The sequence below is a fragment of the Oncorhynchus mykiss genome, chromosome 21 (genome assembly GCF_013265735.2).
Source record: "Oncorhynchus mykiss isolate Arlee chromosome 21, USDA_OmykA_1.1, whole genome shotgun sequence".
Classification (NCBI taxonomy): Eukaryota; Metazoa; Chordata; class Actinopteri; order Salmoniformes; family Salmonidae; genus Oncorhynchus; species Oncorhynchus mykiss.
In genome coordinates this window covers 46,433,393-46,453,547 of record NC_048585.1, presented here as the reverse complement: position 1 = coordinate 46,453,547, position 20,155 = coordinate 46,433,393, and the positions used below count along the sequence as shown (strand labels likewise).

General features: G+C 42.7%; 1 protein-coding gene across 1 annotated transcript in view; it reads left to right on the top strand.

Moving 5' to 3' along the window:
• The window catches only part of LOC110500599 (phospholipid-transporting ATPase ABCA1), a 223,800-nt gene that overhangs the window by 127,961 nt on the left and 75,684 nt on the right, over nt 1-20,155 (top strand). The window contains exons 25-28 of the mRNA XM_036956518.1: nt 5,623-5,717; nt 6,011-6,116; nt 15,703-15,777; nt 17,072-17,241. Of these exons, the coding sequence (XP_036812413.1) occupies nt 5,623-5,717; nt 6,011-6,116; nt 15,703-15,777; nt 17,072-17,241 (446 nt within the window). The remainder of the gene's footprint in view (nt 1-5,622; nt 5,718-6,010; nt 6,117-15,702; nt 15,778-17,071; nt 17,242-20,155) is intronic.

Below are 20,155 nucleotides of genomic sequence, written 5' to 3'. Positions count from 1 at the left end.
ATGTCAGAATAATAGTAGAGAAAATTATTTATTTCAGCTTTTATTTCTTTCATCACATTCCCAGTGGGTTAGAAGTTTACATACACTCAATTAGTATTTGGTAGCATTGCTTTTAAAATTATTTAACTTGGGTCAAACATTTTGGGTAGCCTTCCACAAGCTTCCCACAGTAAGGTGGGTGAATTTTGGACAATTCCTCCTGACAGAGCTGGTGTAACTGATTCAGCTTTGTAGGCATCCTTGCTCGCACACGCTTTTTCAGTTCTGCACACACATCTACTATGGGATTGAGGTAAGGGCTTTGTGATGGCCACTAAAATACCTTGACTTTGTTGTCCTTAAGCCATTTTGCCACAACTTTGGAAGTATGCTTGGGGTCATTGTTCATTTGGAAGACCCATTTGCGACCAAGCTTTAACTTCCTGACTGATGTCTTGAGATGTTGCTTCAATATATCCACATAATTTTCCTGCCTCATGATGCCATCTATTTTGTGAAGCGCACCAGTCCCTCATGCAGCAAAGCACCCCCACAAAATGATGCTGTCACCCCCGTGCTTCACGTTGGGATGGTGTTCTTTGGCTTGCAAGCCTCCCCCTTTTTCCTCCAAACATAACAATGGTCATTTTGGCCAAACAGCTCTATTTTTGTTTTATCAGACCAGAGGATATTTCTCCCAAAAGTACAATCTTTGTCCCCATGTGCAGTTGCAAACCATAGTCTGGCTTTTTTTTATGGCAGTTTCGGAGCAGTGGCTTCTTCATTGCTGAGCGGCCTTTTAGGTTAGGTCGATATAGGACTCGTTTTACTGTGGATATAGATACTTTTGTGCCTGTTTCCTCCAGCATCCTCACAAGGTCATTTGCTGTTGTTCTGGGATTGATTTGCACTTTTCGGACCAAGGTACGTTTATCTCTAGGAGACAGAACGCGTCTCTTCCCTGAGTGGTATGACGGCTGCGTGGTCCCATGGTTTTTATACTTGCATATTGTTGTCTGTACGGATGAATGTGGTACCTTCAGGCATTTGGAAATTGCTCCCAAGGATGAACCAGACTTGTGGAGATCTACAATTGTTTTATGAGGTCTTGGCTGATTTCTTTTGATTTTCCCATGATCAAGCAAAGAGGCACTGAGTTTGAAGGTAGGCCTTGAAATACATCCACAGGTACACCTCCAATTGACTCAAATGATGTCAATTAGCCTATCAGAAGCTTCTAAAGCCATGGCATCATTTTCTGGAATATTCCAAGCTGTTTAAAGGCACAGTCAATTTAGTGTATGTAAACTTTTGACCCACTGGAATTGTGATACAGTGAAATAATCTGTCTGTAAACAATTGTTGAAAAAATTACTTGTGTCATACACAAAGTAGATGTCCTAACCGACTTGCCAAAACTATAGTTTGTTAACAAGTCATTTGTGGAGTGGTTGAAAAACGAGTTCTAATGACTCCAACCTAAGTGTATGTAAACTTCCGACTTCAACTGTATATATACTGTATTCTGTCCTATTCCACTGTATTTTAGGATATACCGCTCTGACATTGCTTGTCCTAATATTTATATATACTTAATTCCATTCATGTAAATTGAAATTTGTTAGATGTTACTTGTTAGACATTACTGCACTGTTTGAACTAGAAACATATGCATTTCGCTACACCCGCAGTAACATTCCAGTTTATGCTGGTGATGCTGGTGACCAAGCTGGTCTATGCTTGTCCAGCATAGTTTAGCTGCTGGTCTGACCACTCTCATTGATCATATTTCCCAGCATGCTCTTTTGTAGTTTGTTTTAATGTCATTTTTGTTTGTTGTGTTTTTGCAGGTACATTGATTGATTAATTAATCATATGCTAAACAAAGATAAATAACATACATTTTTCTAAACTAATCCATTCTGCTAGTTTGATTTATTGCACCCGTTATTGAAATGTTTGTTCCATTTTACATGGTTTGGGTAGTCTAAGTGATTCTATGTTGGTCACCAGGGTGGGTGGTAACCAAGAAGAAACACTGTAGTCTCGTTACCACCAAACACAAAAAAGTATTGTCGCTATGGTAACACAGCAAAGGCTGGTCACTATGAAAACATAATGACGGTTGCTTACCAGCAGAAACACAGCGAAGGCCGGTCACCAGCAAAAACACAGTGAAGGCTGGTCCACAGCAAAACACAATGCCATGAAAGCACAGCGAAGGTATCACCAGCAAATATGCTGGGCCAGCCTATGTTGGTCTACTGTATGCTGGCTTTTTCAGCAGGGATGTTCTAAAATAGGCCTTGATATTTGATACTAATTGACTTCTCTTTTTTAATTGGCAGTGCTGCACACTTGACCAGGATGGTTTTAATAACTTGCACTTTGCTTTGGGGGAGTTGTCCTGGCATGGCGTTGTTATTCTATTGTGCATGACCAATTACATTGTATTATCTTCGTAACAATATGAATCAGAGTTCAGTTTATTGGGAACGGATCTCCCTATTGGCCAGCCTAGGCCTCTCTTTGAGGTAGATAATCAGATAATGAACCACACTATGTACTGGCAAGTCCTGCAACCTGAATTCAAGCAGACAGAACCCACGATATGGGTCGGTCACATCTTTGCTCTAAGAGGCTACTGTTGATTTGTCATTTTGGCTTCTACCCCCTAGATCCATTCTAGTGTTAAATGACCTGTCCGAAGCGAAGCGTTCAGCAAGGAAGGGCACATTGGAAGACAAAAAGGAAAAGGTTGTGAGGTTGCAAGATGAGCCAGATGGTGGAATGAGGCCCTGTAAATGTATTTATTTATTTTAGTAAAACTGCAGCTAGGCATTGTTGACTTGTAAAGATGGCAATGTCTCTGGCTTATGTTTGTATTATTATTATTATTTTGAACACAGCCTTACGTTGGAGGTTGATCCACTCAGTGATATATTAGCAAATGTATTCAAAACATGCACGTAGGCACACAAATGCACGTATCCACTTGCTGCTGCCAACATATACAGAAATTCCTTGTAATTTCCTGCCAACAAGATACGATTTGAGTCACAATCCATCACTTTAGTTCCTAGTATTTACAAATAACTTACTAGCAGTTACTTTGCCAAGATCCACCTCCACCAACAAGACAGGTGCAGCACTTTTGACAGGAAATAAGAATTACAAGTCATGCATTTCTGAAAATGGCAATTAAATGTTGTCTTTTAAAAACATAAGAAAACAAAATTGACTTGATCATAATTCAGCATTTCTGACAAATCAACAAACTAGATGAGTTAACCTCAGCCTAGGCCTGCATAGCTACGTACAGCAGGTGGTTCACATCGCTTCAAGCAGAACTCTACGTCCCAAAGATTGCATTTGTTTGTGCCAGGTAGAATTGGAAGTTGGTTATTGAGGTTTCCCAAGATACAGAGACTGTGTGCAGAGATTAATAAGAAGCCTATTCTCTTATCGTCTCTCCAACACCGCGGCGTGCCAGCTTATTCCCCAGATTTGATTACTCTGAGTTTACATTTGCCTCTCTCCTGTTTGCCTCTCCTGTGTGTCATCAACCTGCCGTCATGTGGTCTAGAGTGGCATACGTGTGTGGAATGAGTGATGTGAAGTATAGAATGCCAAGTGAAGAGAGAGAACGTTCCAGGTAAATAACTGGGATCAGAAGTGGCAAGGTGGGAGGAGATATCCGAGGACAGGTTCATTGTAATGGCCGAAATGGAATAAAAGAAAGGTATCAAACACATGCATTGATACTATTTCATTCATTTTTTTTTTGCCATTACAACAAACTTTTCCTCTATCTTTCTATGACCTATATAAATATGTACGGTGTCCATATTAGTACACATGCCCATTGAGTGTTGGAAGCAATGGCAACTTATCTGTGGTTTCTATTGGAGGAGGTGAAATGCAGCCAATGCAATTCGACTCTCATGCTGGCTGTCTGAGCTGTGAGCTCAGGCTCATTGTGCATAGTACAGTCAACACTCTAACCATCTGTTTGTTTATTTTGAAGCTCTTGCTGCTCGTAACGGAGACCCAGATTGTTCAACGGTAAACAGTGTGTCGGGTCTCATCTTCTTCCTCTTACAAAACTTCCGAGCTGTTTCACTATTACAGTAACCACATTTTTAACTACATTCAAAATCACATTGTTCATTTTGCAGATAACTAATGGTATGCAGTGGGTATAGAGTCCAAAGCTACATCAATGTACTGTATTTTCATCTCATTTGGAATTGAGTTCTGCTATTACAGACTGCATTTTTTTGCAGCTGGCCTGTATCTACAGTTCGACTAGGGGTGGACCTGGAAAGTCGAACTATATAACCAAATACATCCTGGTTGGATTATTTAGATTACTGGGCACTCATCTGTAAAAACAATAACATAAAACCATTTCAATATGTATCAGGGGGACAGGTAAGCTTTTGGAATGGAACCCCCCTTTCCCCTCTCCCCTCCTAATCAGGCCCCTCGCCCCAACCAAGCTATGAATTAATTAACGAACCAGCGCCTGTTTGCATACAGATCCATGTCATTACCGAACAACAAATAGAAAAGAGGCGTACAAACACTGCTAATCGGTGTGGGGGCGTTTATTTAAACAGTAGTCTCTCTCCGAGTGCAGTGTTTACCCTCGGTTAGCGCGCTAAGCTAGGAACCCAGAGAAGGGTGGATAGAACACCATTTGTTAAAGGGAGTCAGGTTGGGGGGGGGGGGGGGGCTCGATGCTCGGCTTGGGGAGAGTGTGAGGGAATATGGGAGGGAGGGTCGGGGAGTGGGATTCTGGATCCTAATTAGCAGTCTCCATGTGCCTTGCCAAGGAATCATCCTAATCAGTTTTGTATCCCGCTGCCCTGAAATGAACTGGGCCAGACAGGGAGGTGCTAGTTGTTGGATGTGGCTATGGAGGATATGTGGAGTGGAAACGCACCACTGTGTCGTGTCTTCCCTAATTGTCTGAATGTGCCAATGTATGCAGAGTACGTGCTAATTAGAGCCCTTTGACATTAGCCACAGCTTTGGATGCATCACGGGGACGGGGAAGGTTCCAACAGGCTCATTAATTGACTATTATGATCGGGTTCAGAGTGCTTGGTTGGGTTCCACAGCGCCATGCATATATGAGTTGTTTATGGTTCGAAATGTGGCCGGTGCCACTATCATGCAATGATGCTTGCATTGATGGAAGTGTTTCCAACTCTGTTGTGTTAGAATGGTGGCCATTGTTAAGGCTGAACTTCCGTCAGATTAAGATCATGAAGCCTGGATTTCCAAACGTTTGCACAATACACTATTTGGAACCTGCTGTGTCGGTCAGTTCGTAGAGCAAGGCACTTGCAACGCTGGGGGTCATGGGTTTGATTCCCGTTGGGGCCACCTATACGTAAATTGTATTGATGTATGACTGTGTCGCTTTGGATACTGTCTGCTAAATGGCATATGCATGGCACTGCTATTATATCCATTGCTTTGAATGTCAGTTGTTCCACCTTTTTCTCAGAGCCAATGATTGCCTTAGAAGTCTGTATACTGTAGTGAAATGCATGTCACATGTTGATGAGTTCTGGGCTAAAGAAAACCTATATATGTTAGAAGTAATAACATTTCATTGTCATGTATTTCCAGAGGATCCAGAATACTACGGACACACTACAGGACCTGACAGGGAGGAACATGACAGACTTCCTCTTGAAGACGTATGAGAAAGCAGGCAAAAAAAGGTACCTTCACTCTGTGCTCGGTAGCACTTACATAACTTTGAATGTTCAGACATGATGCCAACAACGTGACCGAAGTTATCTGAGATAGCGTGTAATGTCAAGTTCAATGTCCCACTAATTATAACTCATGAGTCAAGAGTCAAATTAAATGGCACTGTGTGTTGTTTCTGTATGTGTGTGTCTGCATGTGTGTGAATTTATTTGTGTGTTTGTGTGTCCATGCTTGTTCATATCTTATTCATTTGCACTCTGATCTTCGCCCGCACCCCTGCCACCACTACCCACCACTCAAGGTACGGAGGGATTTCCGTTGGAGGAGTTAACTCCCAGGTCAGGATGACTGAACCGGAAATTGAAGCTGTAATCAGGGATTTGAAAAGCCTATTCAATTCCCCCCAGGTATGCTATGGATATTGGGATAGTGGTGGCCTTACTGCCAGCTGTGGAACAGCTTGACTTCTGAGGGAAAACGCATTGATTTAATATCTTCCTGTGTGGGAGGATAAAGGTACATTTGCTGTGGTTGAAAGCCAGAAGGGATCTACGGAGATCTCAATTCACAGAGGTGCTTGGAATGTTGTTTATCTACATTCAATTATGCATGGACGTAAGAAACCAATCACTAACGCTAAGCTTGTGCTCTTTTTGAAACACGAGATCGAATCTGCTTGAGTGACTCTTGAATTTCAGACTCTTGAATTTCAACACATTACCTTCAAATCAAACTGGAAGGAAAGTTAAAACCCAGATAGACTTTGGGTGTCCATGGAAACTGGGTATGATTGTCTCAGATGCATCTAATATATTTACTTCTTCCTCTTTTTCTCCTCAACACATTCAAACAAGTGTACACACACCCCTCCCTCTATCTATCTATCATCTATCCACCCACCCACCCACCCACCCACCCACTCACTCACTCACTCACTCACTCACATTAAATGTTCAAACCTGTAGGAGGTATACATTTAAAAAAGGCAAATGAAGTCATACAATCAAGATCAGTGTTACTCTCCCTTGGGTGTATTAACCATCCTTCTCTAGGCTCCGGATTCTCCACACTAACACGACTTTGATTCACAGCCGCAGTGATGATGTAACTCTAATGGCTGAACATCAGCCGTTCCCAGCTCTGTGCCTTTCCCTTTATAAAGCGGGATATGTCTGGCTCGCTGACTGTGGTTGCGTCACCAATTGTACCCCTTGGGCCCTGGTCAAAATAAGTGCACTACAAAGTGAATAGAGTGCCATTTGGGACACATCCTGTGTCTGCTGGGGTTGCAGACAGAGAAAGAACAGTAGACAGTGTACTTTAGCAGTTGAATCTCCTCAGAGGAGGAAGGGGAGGACCTTTCTTCTCAGTGAAGTTCTTAAAAATAGTGAAACATTAAAGTTATCCTTTTTAGATAAAACTATACTAAATATATTCACGTCACCAAATAATTGATTCAATCACACTGTTTTTCCATGAAGGTCTACAGTAGCCTCAACAGCACTCTGTAGAGGGGCACCATGATGAGTTCAGCTAGGTTCCGTCCTCCTCTTGGTACATTGACTATAATACAAAACCTAGGAGGCTCGTGGTTCTCACCCCCTTCCATAAATATTCACAATAATTATGACAACCTCTGGAGGAGGTTTTCCAACCTATCAGAGCTCTTACAGCATGAACTGATATGTTGCCCACCCAATCAAAATATCAGAGAATGAATCTAGTACTGAAAGCATAAGCTACAGCTAGCTAGCATTGCAGTGCATAAAATGTGGTGAGTGGTTGACTCAAAAAGGGAAAGACAATAGTTGAACAGTTTTGAATAAATTAGAAGCAAGAGAGGAAGAGAGATTTTGTTGTATTTTTTTTTCATTTCCGCTTTTTCTTATTTAGCTATCACATGCATCTAAAGTTCAAGTTCAGCAGTGTTGCTACTCTCCCTAGGAGTGGCCATCCAGCAAAGATGACTGCCCAGAGCACAGAGCAGCATGCTCAATGAGGTTAAGAAGAATCCTCGAGTTTCAGCTAAAGACTTACAGAAATCTCTGGAACATGCTAACATCTCAGCTGACAATTCTACCATACGTAAAACACTTAACAAGAATGGTGTTCATGGGAGGACACCATGGAAGAAGCCACTGCACTCCAAAAAAAACATTGCTTCACGTCTGAAGTTCGCAAAAGAGCACCTGGATATTCTGTAGACAGATGAAACTAAAGTTGAGTTGTTTGGAAGGGAGACAATAAAAAGCCATAGCACACCAACATCAAATCCTCATCCCAGCTCTAAAGTATGGTGGAAGGAGCATTATGGTTTGGGGCTGCTTTGCTACCTCAGGGCCTGAACAGCTTGCTATCATCGACGGAAAAATGAATTCCCAAATTTATCAAGACATTTTTCAGAAAAATGTAAAGCTATCTGTCTGCCAATTGAAGCTCAACAAAAGTTGGGTGATGCAACAGGACAATAATCCAAAACACAGAAGTAAATCAACAACAGAATGGCTTCAACAGACGAAAATATGCCTTCTGGAGTGGCCCACTCAGAGTCCTGACCTCAACCTGATTGAGATGCTGTGGCATGACCTCAAGAGTACGGTTCACCCCAGACATCCCAAGAATATTGCAGAACTGAAACAGTTTTGTAAAGAGGAATGGTCCAAAATTCCTCCTGACCGATGCACAGGTCTGATCCGCAACTACAGAAAACGTTTGGTTGAGGTTATTACTGCCAAATGAGGTTCAACCAATTTGTAATGTTCTGGGTGTCGGGAGTGTGAAGTCAGGCGCAGGAAAACAGAGAGTTCAATATAGTGCTCTTTTAATGCACACACGGTGAACAACGGCCACCCCACGAAACACTGGGTGCTCAAGACAAATGCCCCAGACACGGGGGACGAAAACAGTCCAGCAAACTCCACAAACATAAACCAACACATTGGTCTACACCAAACACAAAGGTTACAATAATTAATCCCGCACAAAGAAACGGGCGGGCTGGCTGACTAATAAAGCCCAACTAATTACAACAAACTCAAAACAGGTGTAATCAATAAACACATAAGGAGGGGGAGAAAATAATCAGTGGCAGCTAGTAGGCCGGCGACGACGACCGCCGAGCGCCACCCGAACGGGAAGGGGAGCCACCTTCGGTTGGAGTCGTGACACAATTATTAAATTCAAGGGTTCACATACATTTCCTACCCTGCACTGTGAATGTTTACACTGTGTGTTCAATAAAGACATGAACACATATAATTGTTTGTGTGTTATTAGTTTAAGCAGACTGTGTTTGTCTATTGTTGTTACTTAGATGAAGATCAGATCAAATTTTATTACCAATTTATGCAGAAATCCAGGTAATTCCAAAGGGTTCACATACTTTTTCTTGCCACTGTACAGGGGGAACCGGTACAGAGTCAATGTGCGTGGCTCAGGTTAGTTGAGGTAATTGAGGTAATATGTACATGTAGGTAGAGTTAAAGTGACTGCATAGATAATAAACAGACAGTAGCAGTAGAACTTTTTGAGGATCTGAGGACCCATGCCAAATCTTTTCAGTCTCCTGAGGGAGAATAGAATTTGTCATGCCTTCTTCACGACTATCTTGGTGTGTTTGGACCATGATAGTTTGTTGGTGATGTGGACACCGAGGATCTTGAAGCTCTCAACCTGCTCCACTATATTCCCGTTTATGAGATTGGGGGCGTGCTCGGTCCTCCTTTTCCTGTAGTCCACAATCCTCCATGACTAGTGGTCCTCCATGAGTAGTGCTGCTAATAAGTCCTTCGTTTTGGGATCACGCTCAGGTAAAACAATTTGGCTGATCTCTATTTCCATATTTTCCAAGTCCTATTCTTGAAGATTAAGGGTTATAACATTTATTGGAATGACTGTAATTCTGATACTTTGGTTTTAATGTAAAAATATAATTTAATTGTATTATTATACGTTGTAGAAAGCGACGGGTTAGATGAAGTGTACATAAGCAACCCATAAAGTAAAATTAACATCCATAAATGGGCATCTTTATAAACTGTAACATTGCTTTATCCTGCAATATATGTAGTTCAAATGGTAACATACATTTTTGTCTTCTTCTAATACCTCTTAAGCGGATTATGTTACTGAGTTTGGGTATCCCGAAAGTTACGTTACTGATTACAATTTTGGACAGGTAGCTAGTAACTGTAACTGATTACATTTAGAAAGTAACCAGGGCTCCCGAGTGACCGCGATTGGGAGTGCCATAGGGTGGCGCACAATTGGCCCAGTGTTGTCCGGGTTTGGACAGTTTAGGCCGCCATTGTAAATAAGAATTTGGTCTTGACTGAATTGCATATGACGTTAATATGGCGTCAATGATGTAGGTAGGCTGTGTGTAGTGGTTAGAGGTTATGATATAAAGGTTTGGCTTGGATAGGTTTTTTAGTCTGGTCACAGACAACTGATGTGTTTTGCACATCAGCTACAAGTGAAGGAAAAGGGGGGAGGAGGAGAGCACATGCGAGAAGTAATTATACAACGATCAAAGGGATCATGCTGTTTGTATGTGGCTGCTTGGAAAGTGAACTGTGTTTTCATGGGATCAGGAGTGTATTAATTCCACCAATTATGTTGAAAACAGAAGCAAACGGAACGAGGGAAATAGGTAAAACATATCTGAATTTGTCCAATAGAATCTCTCATTTGCAACTGTTGGACTAATGATTACACCCTAGATCAGATAGATGCGGACAGGTATTGAATGTGTCAATGACTCTCACCTTGATTACAAAAATGTATCTCGACCTGTGCTCCTACCTTGTAAACTTTCATTCGTAGGCTAGGTTGTAGCATCTTCATGATGGGTATCGGGAAAATTGGAGTATCATGTAGTAGCCTAAACCTATCAAAGTTACATTGAGCTGGGTGAATGGAATATGAATGACAGTCATCCAATATTCTTTTATTTTTTTCACCTTTATTTAACTAGGTAGGCCAATTGAGAAAATATTCTCATTTACAACTGCGACCTGGCCAAGATAAAGCAAAGCAGTGCGACAAAAACAACAACACAGAGTTACACATGGGATAAACAAACGTACAGTCAATAACACACTAGAAAAATCTGTATACAGTGTGTGCAAATGAAATTAGGAGGTAAGGCAATAAATAGGCCAATAGTGGCAAAGTAATTACAATTTAGAAATTTACACTGGAGTGATATATGTGCAGATGAGGATGTGCAAGCAGAAATAGTGGTGTGCAAAAGAGCATAAAAAAATATGGGGATGAGGTAGGTAGTTGGATGGATGGGCTATTTACAGATGGGCCATTTACAGTTGGGCTGTGTACAGCTGCAGCGATCAGTAAGCTGCTCTGACAGCTGATGCTTAAAGTTAGTGAGGGAGATATAATTCTCCAGCTTCAGTGATTTTTGCGATTCATTCCAATCATTGGCAGCAGAGAACTGGAAGGAAAGGCGGCCAAATGAGGTGTTGGCTTTGGGGATGACCAGTGAAATATACCTGCTGGAGCGCGTTCTACGGGTGGGTGTTGCTATGGTGACCAGTGACCAGTGAGCTGAGATAAGGCTAGCAAAGACTTATAGATGACTTGGAGCCAGGGGATTTGGCGATGAATATGAAACGAGGACCAGCCAACGAGAGCATACAAGTAGCAGTGGTGGGTAGTATATGGGGCTTTGGTGACAAAACAGATGGCACTGTGATAGACTGCATCCAATTTGCTGAGTAGAGTGTTGGAGGCTGTTTTGTAAATTACATCGTCGAAGTCAAGGATCGGTAGGATAGTCCGTTTTACGAGGGTATGTTTGGCAGCATGGGTGAAGAAGACTTTGTTGCGAAATAGGAAGCCGATTCTAGATTTAACTTTGGATTGGAGATGCTTAATGTGAGTCTAGAAGGAGAGTTTACAGTTTAACCAGACACCTAGGTAGTTGTAGTTGTCAACATAAGTCAGAACCGTCCAGAGTAGTGATGGTAGTCAGGCGGGTGGGTGCGGGCAGCGATTGGTTGAAGAGCATGCATTTCATTTTACTAGCATTTAAAAGCAGTTGTAGGCCACGGAAGGAGTGTTGTGTGGCGTTGAAGCTCATTTGGATGTTTGTTAACACAGTGTCCAAAGAATGGCCAGATGTATACAGAATGCTGTCGTCTGCGTGGAGGTGGATCAGAGAATCACCCACAGCAAGAGCAACAACATTGATATATACAGAGAAAAGAGTCCTCCCGAGAATTAAACCCTGTGGCACCCCCATAGAGACTGCCAGAGGTCCAGACAACAGGCCCTCCGATTTGACACACTGAACTCTATCTGAGAAGTAGTGAACCAGGCCAGCCAGTCAGAAACCAAGGCTGTTGAGTCTGCCAATAAGAATACGGTGATTGACAGAGTCGGAAGCCTTGGCCAGGTCGATGAAGACGGCTGCACAGTACTGTCTTTTATCGATGGCGGTTATGATATCATTTAGGACCTTGAGCATGGCTGAGGTGCACCTGTGACCAGCTAGGAAACCAGATTGCATAGCGGAGAAGGTACGGTGGGATTCGAAATGGTCGGTGATCTGTTTGTTCACTTGGCTTTCAAAGACTTTAGAAAGGCAGGATGGATATAGGTCTGTAACAGTTTGGGTCTAGAGTGTCTCCCCCTTTGAAGAGGGGGGTGACCACGGCCACTTTCCAATCTTTAGGAATCTCAGACGATAGGAAAGGGAGGTGGAACAGGCTAGTAATAGGGGTTGCAACAATGGTGGCAGATCATTTTATGAAGAGAGGGTCCAGATTATCTAGCCCAGCTGATTTGTAGGGATCCAGATTTTGCAGCTCTTTCCGTACATCAGCTGTCTGGATTTGGGTGAAGATAAAGCGGGCGGGGGCTTGGGCCAGTTGCTGCGGGGGGGTGCAGAGCTGTTGGCCAGAGTTGGGGTAGCCAGGTGGAAAGCATGGCCAGCCGTAGAGAATTGGTTATTTAAATTCTCAATTATCGTGGATTTATCAGTGGTGACAGTGTTTCCTAGTCTCAGTGCAGTGGGCAGCTGGGAGGAGGTATTCTTATTCTCCATGGACTTTACAGTGTCCCTAAACTTTTTGGAATTAGTGCTGCAGGATGCAAATTTCTGTTTGAAAAAGCTAGCCTTTGCTTTCCTAACTGACTGTGTGTATTGGTTACTGACTTCCTTGAAAAGTTGCATATCATGGGGACTATTTGATGCTAGTGCAGTGCGCCACAGGGTGTAATAGAAATACGGTCATGCTCCTAAAAAAAAGAATCATCCGCCCTCAGTGGCAATCTTTACCAAGGATCACCTTCAGTGCTCGGTTGTCTCCAGCAAGTCTGTCCCCAAAGAATTTGATTTGCTGGTTTTAAGCATTAAACTTTCAAATAGCTCTTTGTTGACAGTTGCTGGGTGTTTTCGTCCTCCATCCGCACCGGCCTGTACCTTACCTGTCCTAAACCTGTTCTGGAAAACTGTTAAAGACCTGGAGAAGAAACCCTCCTCCTCACAGCTGCCCATGTCCCTTAATGTTGATGATGTGGTTGTTACTGACAAGAAGCACATGGCTGAACTCTTTAATCACCACTTCATTAAGTCAGGACTCCTATTTGACTCAGCCATGCCTCCTTGCCCGTCCAACATTTCCTCATCTCCCACTCCTTCTAATATGACTATCCCGATGCTTCTCCCTCTTTTTACCCTGCCCCACTACAAAGTTTCTCCATGTAGGCAGTCACTGAGTCCGAGGTGCTAAAGGAGCTCCTTAAACTTGACCCCAAAGTTGGGGGTCAAGTTTGGGTCAGATGGTTTAGACCCTTTCTTCTTTAAGGTTCCTGACCCTATCATCGCCAAGCCTATCTCCACCTTTTTTAACCTGCTTCTCCTTTCTGAGGAGGTTCCCATTGCTTGGAAGGCAAGCTGATCCTAACTGACTGTTATAGGCCTATTTCTATTTTGCCCTGTTTATCAAAAGTGTTGGAAAAACTTGTCAACTATCAATGTCTATAGTATTCTCTCTGGTATGCAGTCTGGTTTCTGCGCAGGTTATGGAAGTGTCACTGCAACTTTAAAGGTCCTCAATGATGTCACCATTGCCCTTGATTCTAAGCAATATTGTGCTACTATTTTTATTGACTTGGCCAAAGCTTTTGATAAGGTAGACCATTCCGTTCTTGTGGGCCGGCTAAGGAGTATTGGTGTCTCTGGAGGACCTTTGGCCTGGTTTGCTAACTACCTCTCTCAAAGAGTGCAGTGTATAAAGTCAGAAAATCTGCAAAGTTGAAATTGAAATGAGACTCATGTGGCAAAACATTTTGGGATCGAATAGGATGAGGAAGGAAGATATTACGACATGGCAAAAACAAAACACACCATGCTTGAACACAATTAGGAAAGACTAGTCAATAAAGTAATCAAATACAGTGTTTTGAGTGCCAAAACAGCTTTCTCATCACGCACTTGACAGAACGCATCGTGCCACCATTGTATCGCTGGCTGTGGCTGTGTGGGTGTCCGGGTCATTGGCCATACGAGCACCATCGCCCTTGAGGAGGAAGTCGTTTCATAAGGGATAAGCATCAGTAAACGTTTGCCGTAATTCCCTAACCCCCCTCTGTGTCTCCCGCCATGTGTCTTCCCGTCTGCAACAGAAACAATGCCAGTGGAATGAGGAGCTAATCCTCAGGAAGAACCCATTCCAATGTCGTGCCCACTATGGTGCCATCCTGCGCCAGCACCTTTACTCCCTCCATCTCACCCCACTCCGGTTTCCTCCTCCCTCACTCCCCATTCTTCAAAAGGGAGAAGTAAAAAAAAAAAAAAAATTTTTTTTTTTACTTCAGTTCATTTTGTAAATACTTTATCACTTATTTTTCTTAAAACTGCATTGTTGGTTTAGGCCTTGTAAGTAAGCATTTCACTGTAAGGTCTTTCTACACCTGTTGTATTCGGTGATTGTGACAAATACAATTTGATTTGAAAAGCAAATTATGTTAAAAATCTTGGAGAAAGGCAGAATTACAGACATAAAAAGGGCTTGTAGTTCCTGAGTTCATTACTAATAAATTAGATGGTCGGTGTTCTGTGTGATTCTCCTAAATAGAGAGACGATGAGTAGAGTGTGCAAACACTCCCTCCTCCTTTCTCTTGCTCCCTGTTTTTCTCCCTCTCTCTCTACCCTCTCCCTCCCTCCTTTTCTCCTTCCCCTGTCCCTCTCTTCCTACCTCTCGTATTGTAGGCTTTTGATTTGAGTCGCCTGCAGACCGAAGGAACCATTTGCATTTATATGACACGTGTAATGCGTGCAGTGTGCACCGGGCCAGGCTGAACTGGACCTGGGCACAGGCGTGACGACGGGCCATCACAAATCACACGGTTCTCAGCAGCACTCATCCCAAGGCCCATTTCACATGAAACATGACCATAGTGTGTTGTTTTTTTACGCATCCCATGTGGCCAATCCACACCTGGTCCTGCAACTCCACTGTGTTATATGTTAGAACACCATGTGGAGGAATTTCCATAGTGAGAAAAGAGAGAAAAAATATTGTAAAAAGAGAAAGAGAGAGGTGCAAGTGGAAGGCAGTGCTGGGTTGGCGAAATAATTTGGCTCCAACGTTGACCCATTCGGTTCCCACTCCCACCTGCCCTCTATAGCGCTAATACCCAGGGGTCATATGTATCAAGCATCTCATATGTAGGAATACCCTACCTCCCCTCTAGAACTTTTCTAAACCATGGCAGTGGAGAGGGAGGGAGGGGGGGGGGGGGGGGGGGGGCAGCTGAAGTCAGTGCTGCAGGTTTGCTGAAATAACAAGCCTAATAATGTTACTTCTCCAGCCTATATAAAATACATAAATAAGTGGGCCTCAGCAACATAGAGAGAATGCTGTTCCATGATGTTTTGCATTTCAAAGAGGATATGTATTTTCCCAAGTGTGTCCAATTAAGCCTTGTTCTCTTGTTATTATTATTATTATTCTCTCCTTCATTAGGATAACACGACTGAGCAGATCCTTCTGAACGCCGAGACGCTCCTGAAAGAGCTTGGGACCAGGGATAACGTCAAGGTATTATATCATTGTTCATCTTCAGGCTTCGAGACTCAGAGGCTCCTCACCATTTTTGCTTGGTCATCATCATGAGTGCTTTGTGAGAGGATACAGTATCAGGTATAGTCCAACGCTGGTACACAGATAGTTCTCTGCCTTTGTAGAGCGATGCTAATCACAAATCATACAAGACAAGCCCATCTCCTGGGTTTTACATGCAATCTGAGCTGCATCTGAATCACTTAATTCCCATCACAGACACCTAAACTGCATAGGGAGTGGTTGAGTGGTTCAAATGACTTCATAAATGTATTATTCAGACGGAGATCCTCCATTGAGACAAGATAAAGCAGCGAAAAGAAGAATTGCACAGTGCAAAATGGATCCTGTTAGCATTATGAAGTTATACATTTCCAATGGATTCAACAGCAGCCTTTATGGTTGATGCTTGATGCAATTAGACCGCTTGAATTCTGTGGTAGCAGTGTTAACTTTGCCAGCCTCATACTGTTCTTTATAGCATTAACTTCCACTCTCTTCCACTCTTTTGATGTCCACCATGTTTGATGTATCTAATGGGAGTCTAGCAACAGGTCTCCCCGGGGTTGAGGAAAAAGGAATCCAGTGCATTGTGGAATTTATTAAAAGAAACTGCCGTCAAAATAACTTAAGCACTTGCGTTGTATAAACCAAAATGGCATTTTTTCTGTGCAATTGTTTAAGTCGCTAATACTGTAGTCAACCACAAATATCTTCGGGGAGTGTATGTGGAGATTGTGAGAGACACGAAAAGTGTGAGTGTGCACATGAATGTGCTTGTGTGTGTGTGCGTGCACTTTGAGTATGTGAGTGTGTGTGTGCTTTACTGTGTGTATGTTTGATACAGTGTTACGGTAGGCCCAAAACTCCATCTAATCTTAATTAGACCAGCACTATCAGCGGGGGTGCTCTCTTTCTAGAATATTCTTCTCCTGCACAACGGGAGATACAGGCACCGGGAGCATCTTAAAGAGAAAAATACTCAATCGTTTGTTATAACTTTGTGTTCAACTTGTGAGCGTTGATAGTTATTGCTTCCTTTGTTGTAGTTGCTGTTACTGTATCTAAATCAATTATTATTTTGTATGTATTATCAAGAAGCTAATTTAATACAAGGGCCATGTTTTACAACTGCATTGAACTGGAGTAACTACCAGGAATAACCTGTATAATTTCCATAAATGTACAGTTTATTCTTTTTAGCCCAGGACTAGCCTTAACCTTGGTCTGTATTTGAACTGTAACAGCTATGAACCATCTGCCATGTCTCCAGGTGTGGTTCTACAACCAAGCGTGGCACGGGATCGTTTCGTTCCTCAACGTGGCCAACAACGCCATCCTGAGGGGCAACCTGCCTACGGGCCGTGACCCCAGGGAGTACGGCATCTCCTCCTCCAGCCACCCTCTCAACCTCACCAAGGTGCAGCTCTCCTACCAGGCACTGTGAGTAGGAATGTGTCAGCTCCGGGGGAAAGCTTCCGTTACGTAAAGATCTAAGATCAGCTTCCCCTCCCCCAATCCTAACCTTAACTTTTAGTTGGTGAAATAAAAAAATGACCAAGATCAGTGTCTAGGGGAAACTCACCTGTATACAGTGCCTTGCGAAAGTATTCGGCCCCCTTGAACTTTGCGACCTTTTGCCACATTTCAGGCTTCAAACATAAAGATATAAAACTGTATTTTTTTGTGAAGAATCAACAACAAGTGGGACACAATCATGAAGTGGAACGACATTTATTGGATATTTCAAACTTTTTTAACAAATCAAAAACTGAAAAATTGGGCGTGCAAAATTATTCAGCCCCCTTTCTTCGACGATAAACACAAATCTGACCATCACCCCTGGTGAGACAAAACCGCGACTCGTCAGTGACGAGTACTTTTTGCTAGTCCTGTCTGGTCCAGCAACGGTGGGTTTTTGCCCATAGGCAACATTGTTACCGGTGAGGACCTGCCTTACAACAGGCCTACAAGCCCTCAGTCCAGCCTTTTGCAAGGAGGAATGGGAAAAAATGTCAGTCTCTCGATGTGCAAAACTGATAGAGACATACCCCAAGCGACTTTCAGCTGTAATCGCAGCAAAAGGTGGCGCTACAAAGTATTAACTTAAGGGGGCTGAATAATTTTGCACGCCCAATTTTTCCGTTTTTGATATGTTAAAAAAGTTTGAAATATCCAATAAATGTAGTTCCACTTCATGATTGTGTCCCACTTGTTGTTGATTCTTCACAAACAAATACAGTTTTATATCTTTATGTTTGAAGCCTGAAATGTGGCAAAAGGTCGCAAAGTTCAAGGGGGCCGAATACTTTCGCAAGGCACTGTATATTATATTAGATGAGGGAGGGAGGGAGGGAGGGAGGGAGGGAGGGAGGGAGGGAGGGAGGGAGATGGAGGAAGAGATTAATTCATGTCAGTAGCCCATGGGAAACACACACTTTCAGATACTGTCGCTTTATAACCCAAGAGATCAGCCAGGAGCCCTGAAGCAGCTACCCCATGAGATGTCTTTGATTAATGAGGGCGTTATTGAAGTACAAAACCACCAGACTTCACTGTCTAATGCAGTCAATCATCTATCCAATCTCCATAATCGAGGAAAAGCCTTGCATAATATAAGCTAAAATAACATAATACAATGTAACATTACATAATATAACATGACTTGCAGTATTATAGCAGAATATAATTACATAACATATCCTAGCATAAAATAAACAGTAGCATAACATAGCATCATATCATACAGTGACATATCACATCATAACATAACCTAAAGCCCTACTGCACATCTAACTTAGATTTGTGTGTATTGGTTATATGTTGTGAAATTGTTAGATATTACTTGTTAGATATAACTGCACTGTCGGAGCTAGAAACACAAGCATTTCGCTACACCCGCAATAACATCTGCTAAACACATGTATGCGACCATTACAATTTGATTTGATTTGAACTATGTAGATGTCAATTTAGGCCTATGCTCAGTTTTCACACTTTGTTTGCTGAAATGTCAGTTTCGACTTTGACACCTGATGCGATCCTCATGCCACAGATACCATTTAGTTCCTTGTTCCGTTCTTGTGTTACCTCTATCTAAGTAAGGTATTGATGTAGTAGCGACAGTGTTGAGTTAGAGAGAAAAGACATGAAATGGTGCTAGAAGATAATTGCAATGCCTTACCTTCCATACAATAGATTCAACTGTCTAATTCAAGACTCTCTTTCTCTCCGTCTGTTTCTCTCTCTCTCTCTCTCTCTCTCTCTCTCTCTCTCTCTCTCTCTCTCTCTCTCTCTCTCTCTGCCTTTCTCTTTGTATCTGTCTTTTCTCTCACTCTCTCTGTTTCTTCCTATGTTGGTCTCATTTCTCTCTTTCTCTCTCGCCCTCTCTCTCGCTCTCTCTCCATGTGGTCCCTGCGGGGGAATTTATTACCCATGATCTAAAGATGAACTTTGGATCATGGATTACCAGAGTTAAAAAGTAAGGGAAGCATAGGAGTAAAAACCGTGTGGGTGTTCGTGTCCTATGCGATCGTGCATTGTGTCCCTGCGTCATTACCCTAATTCAAGAGTTGTTTTCCACTAAGTGTGCTTTTAAACGGAGCAGACAGGAACATGTGATGTGGTGGTGGTAGAACATGTATGGGGTAGCTGCTTCCGTCTAGGCATTTTGTCTAGCCTCACTGCAATGCTCTCCTAGCATAAGCAAAATAATCATCATGGTGGGTCTCTGTGACCTGGAGCTTGCTAGGTCTTCAGTATATCAGAGACCTGTTCAGTCACCAAATCTCCCATGTCCATTAATAAAACAGCTTGACATTAAAGGACTCATGTGCCGTGTTCAGTGCAGGTATTTGGTTTTCCTGCGAGTTGAAAAGAAGAATCCTTTGCCATGTGTGTATACGTCTCAATTTCTGCATTATGGCTACACACACTGGCTGGAAAATGATTTACTCAAACAATTTAAAGGTTGACTATTATTTGACTACTTCATTATGGTTTTCTAACCCCCCTCCACACCTCCATGTTTGAAGCCGCACCTCACTCTAGACCTTAGGCAAAAACACCTGGAACGACCAGGAACATTAAATGCTCTCCCCATACTATACTGTTTATTACTTTATTAGCAGGGTGCATGTCTCCTCACAGTGATTAGCCGCTAGTCCTTGTTCAGGGTTACCTCATTAGCCAATCACTTGCCTCAAACATTCCTCGGCCCCGGCGAGCGAGGTCTAGGTAAACCTGTTGAAAACTGCTGAAAGTGGGGCGGCACCCACTGCGTAAATGATTTCATGTTTACGCATCCTAATTGTGTCCAGCCCGCACTGATGAATGTTGAGGTGGCGCGGCGCGACTT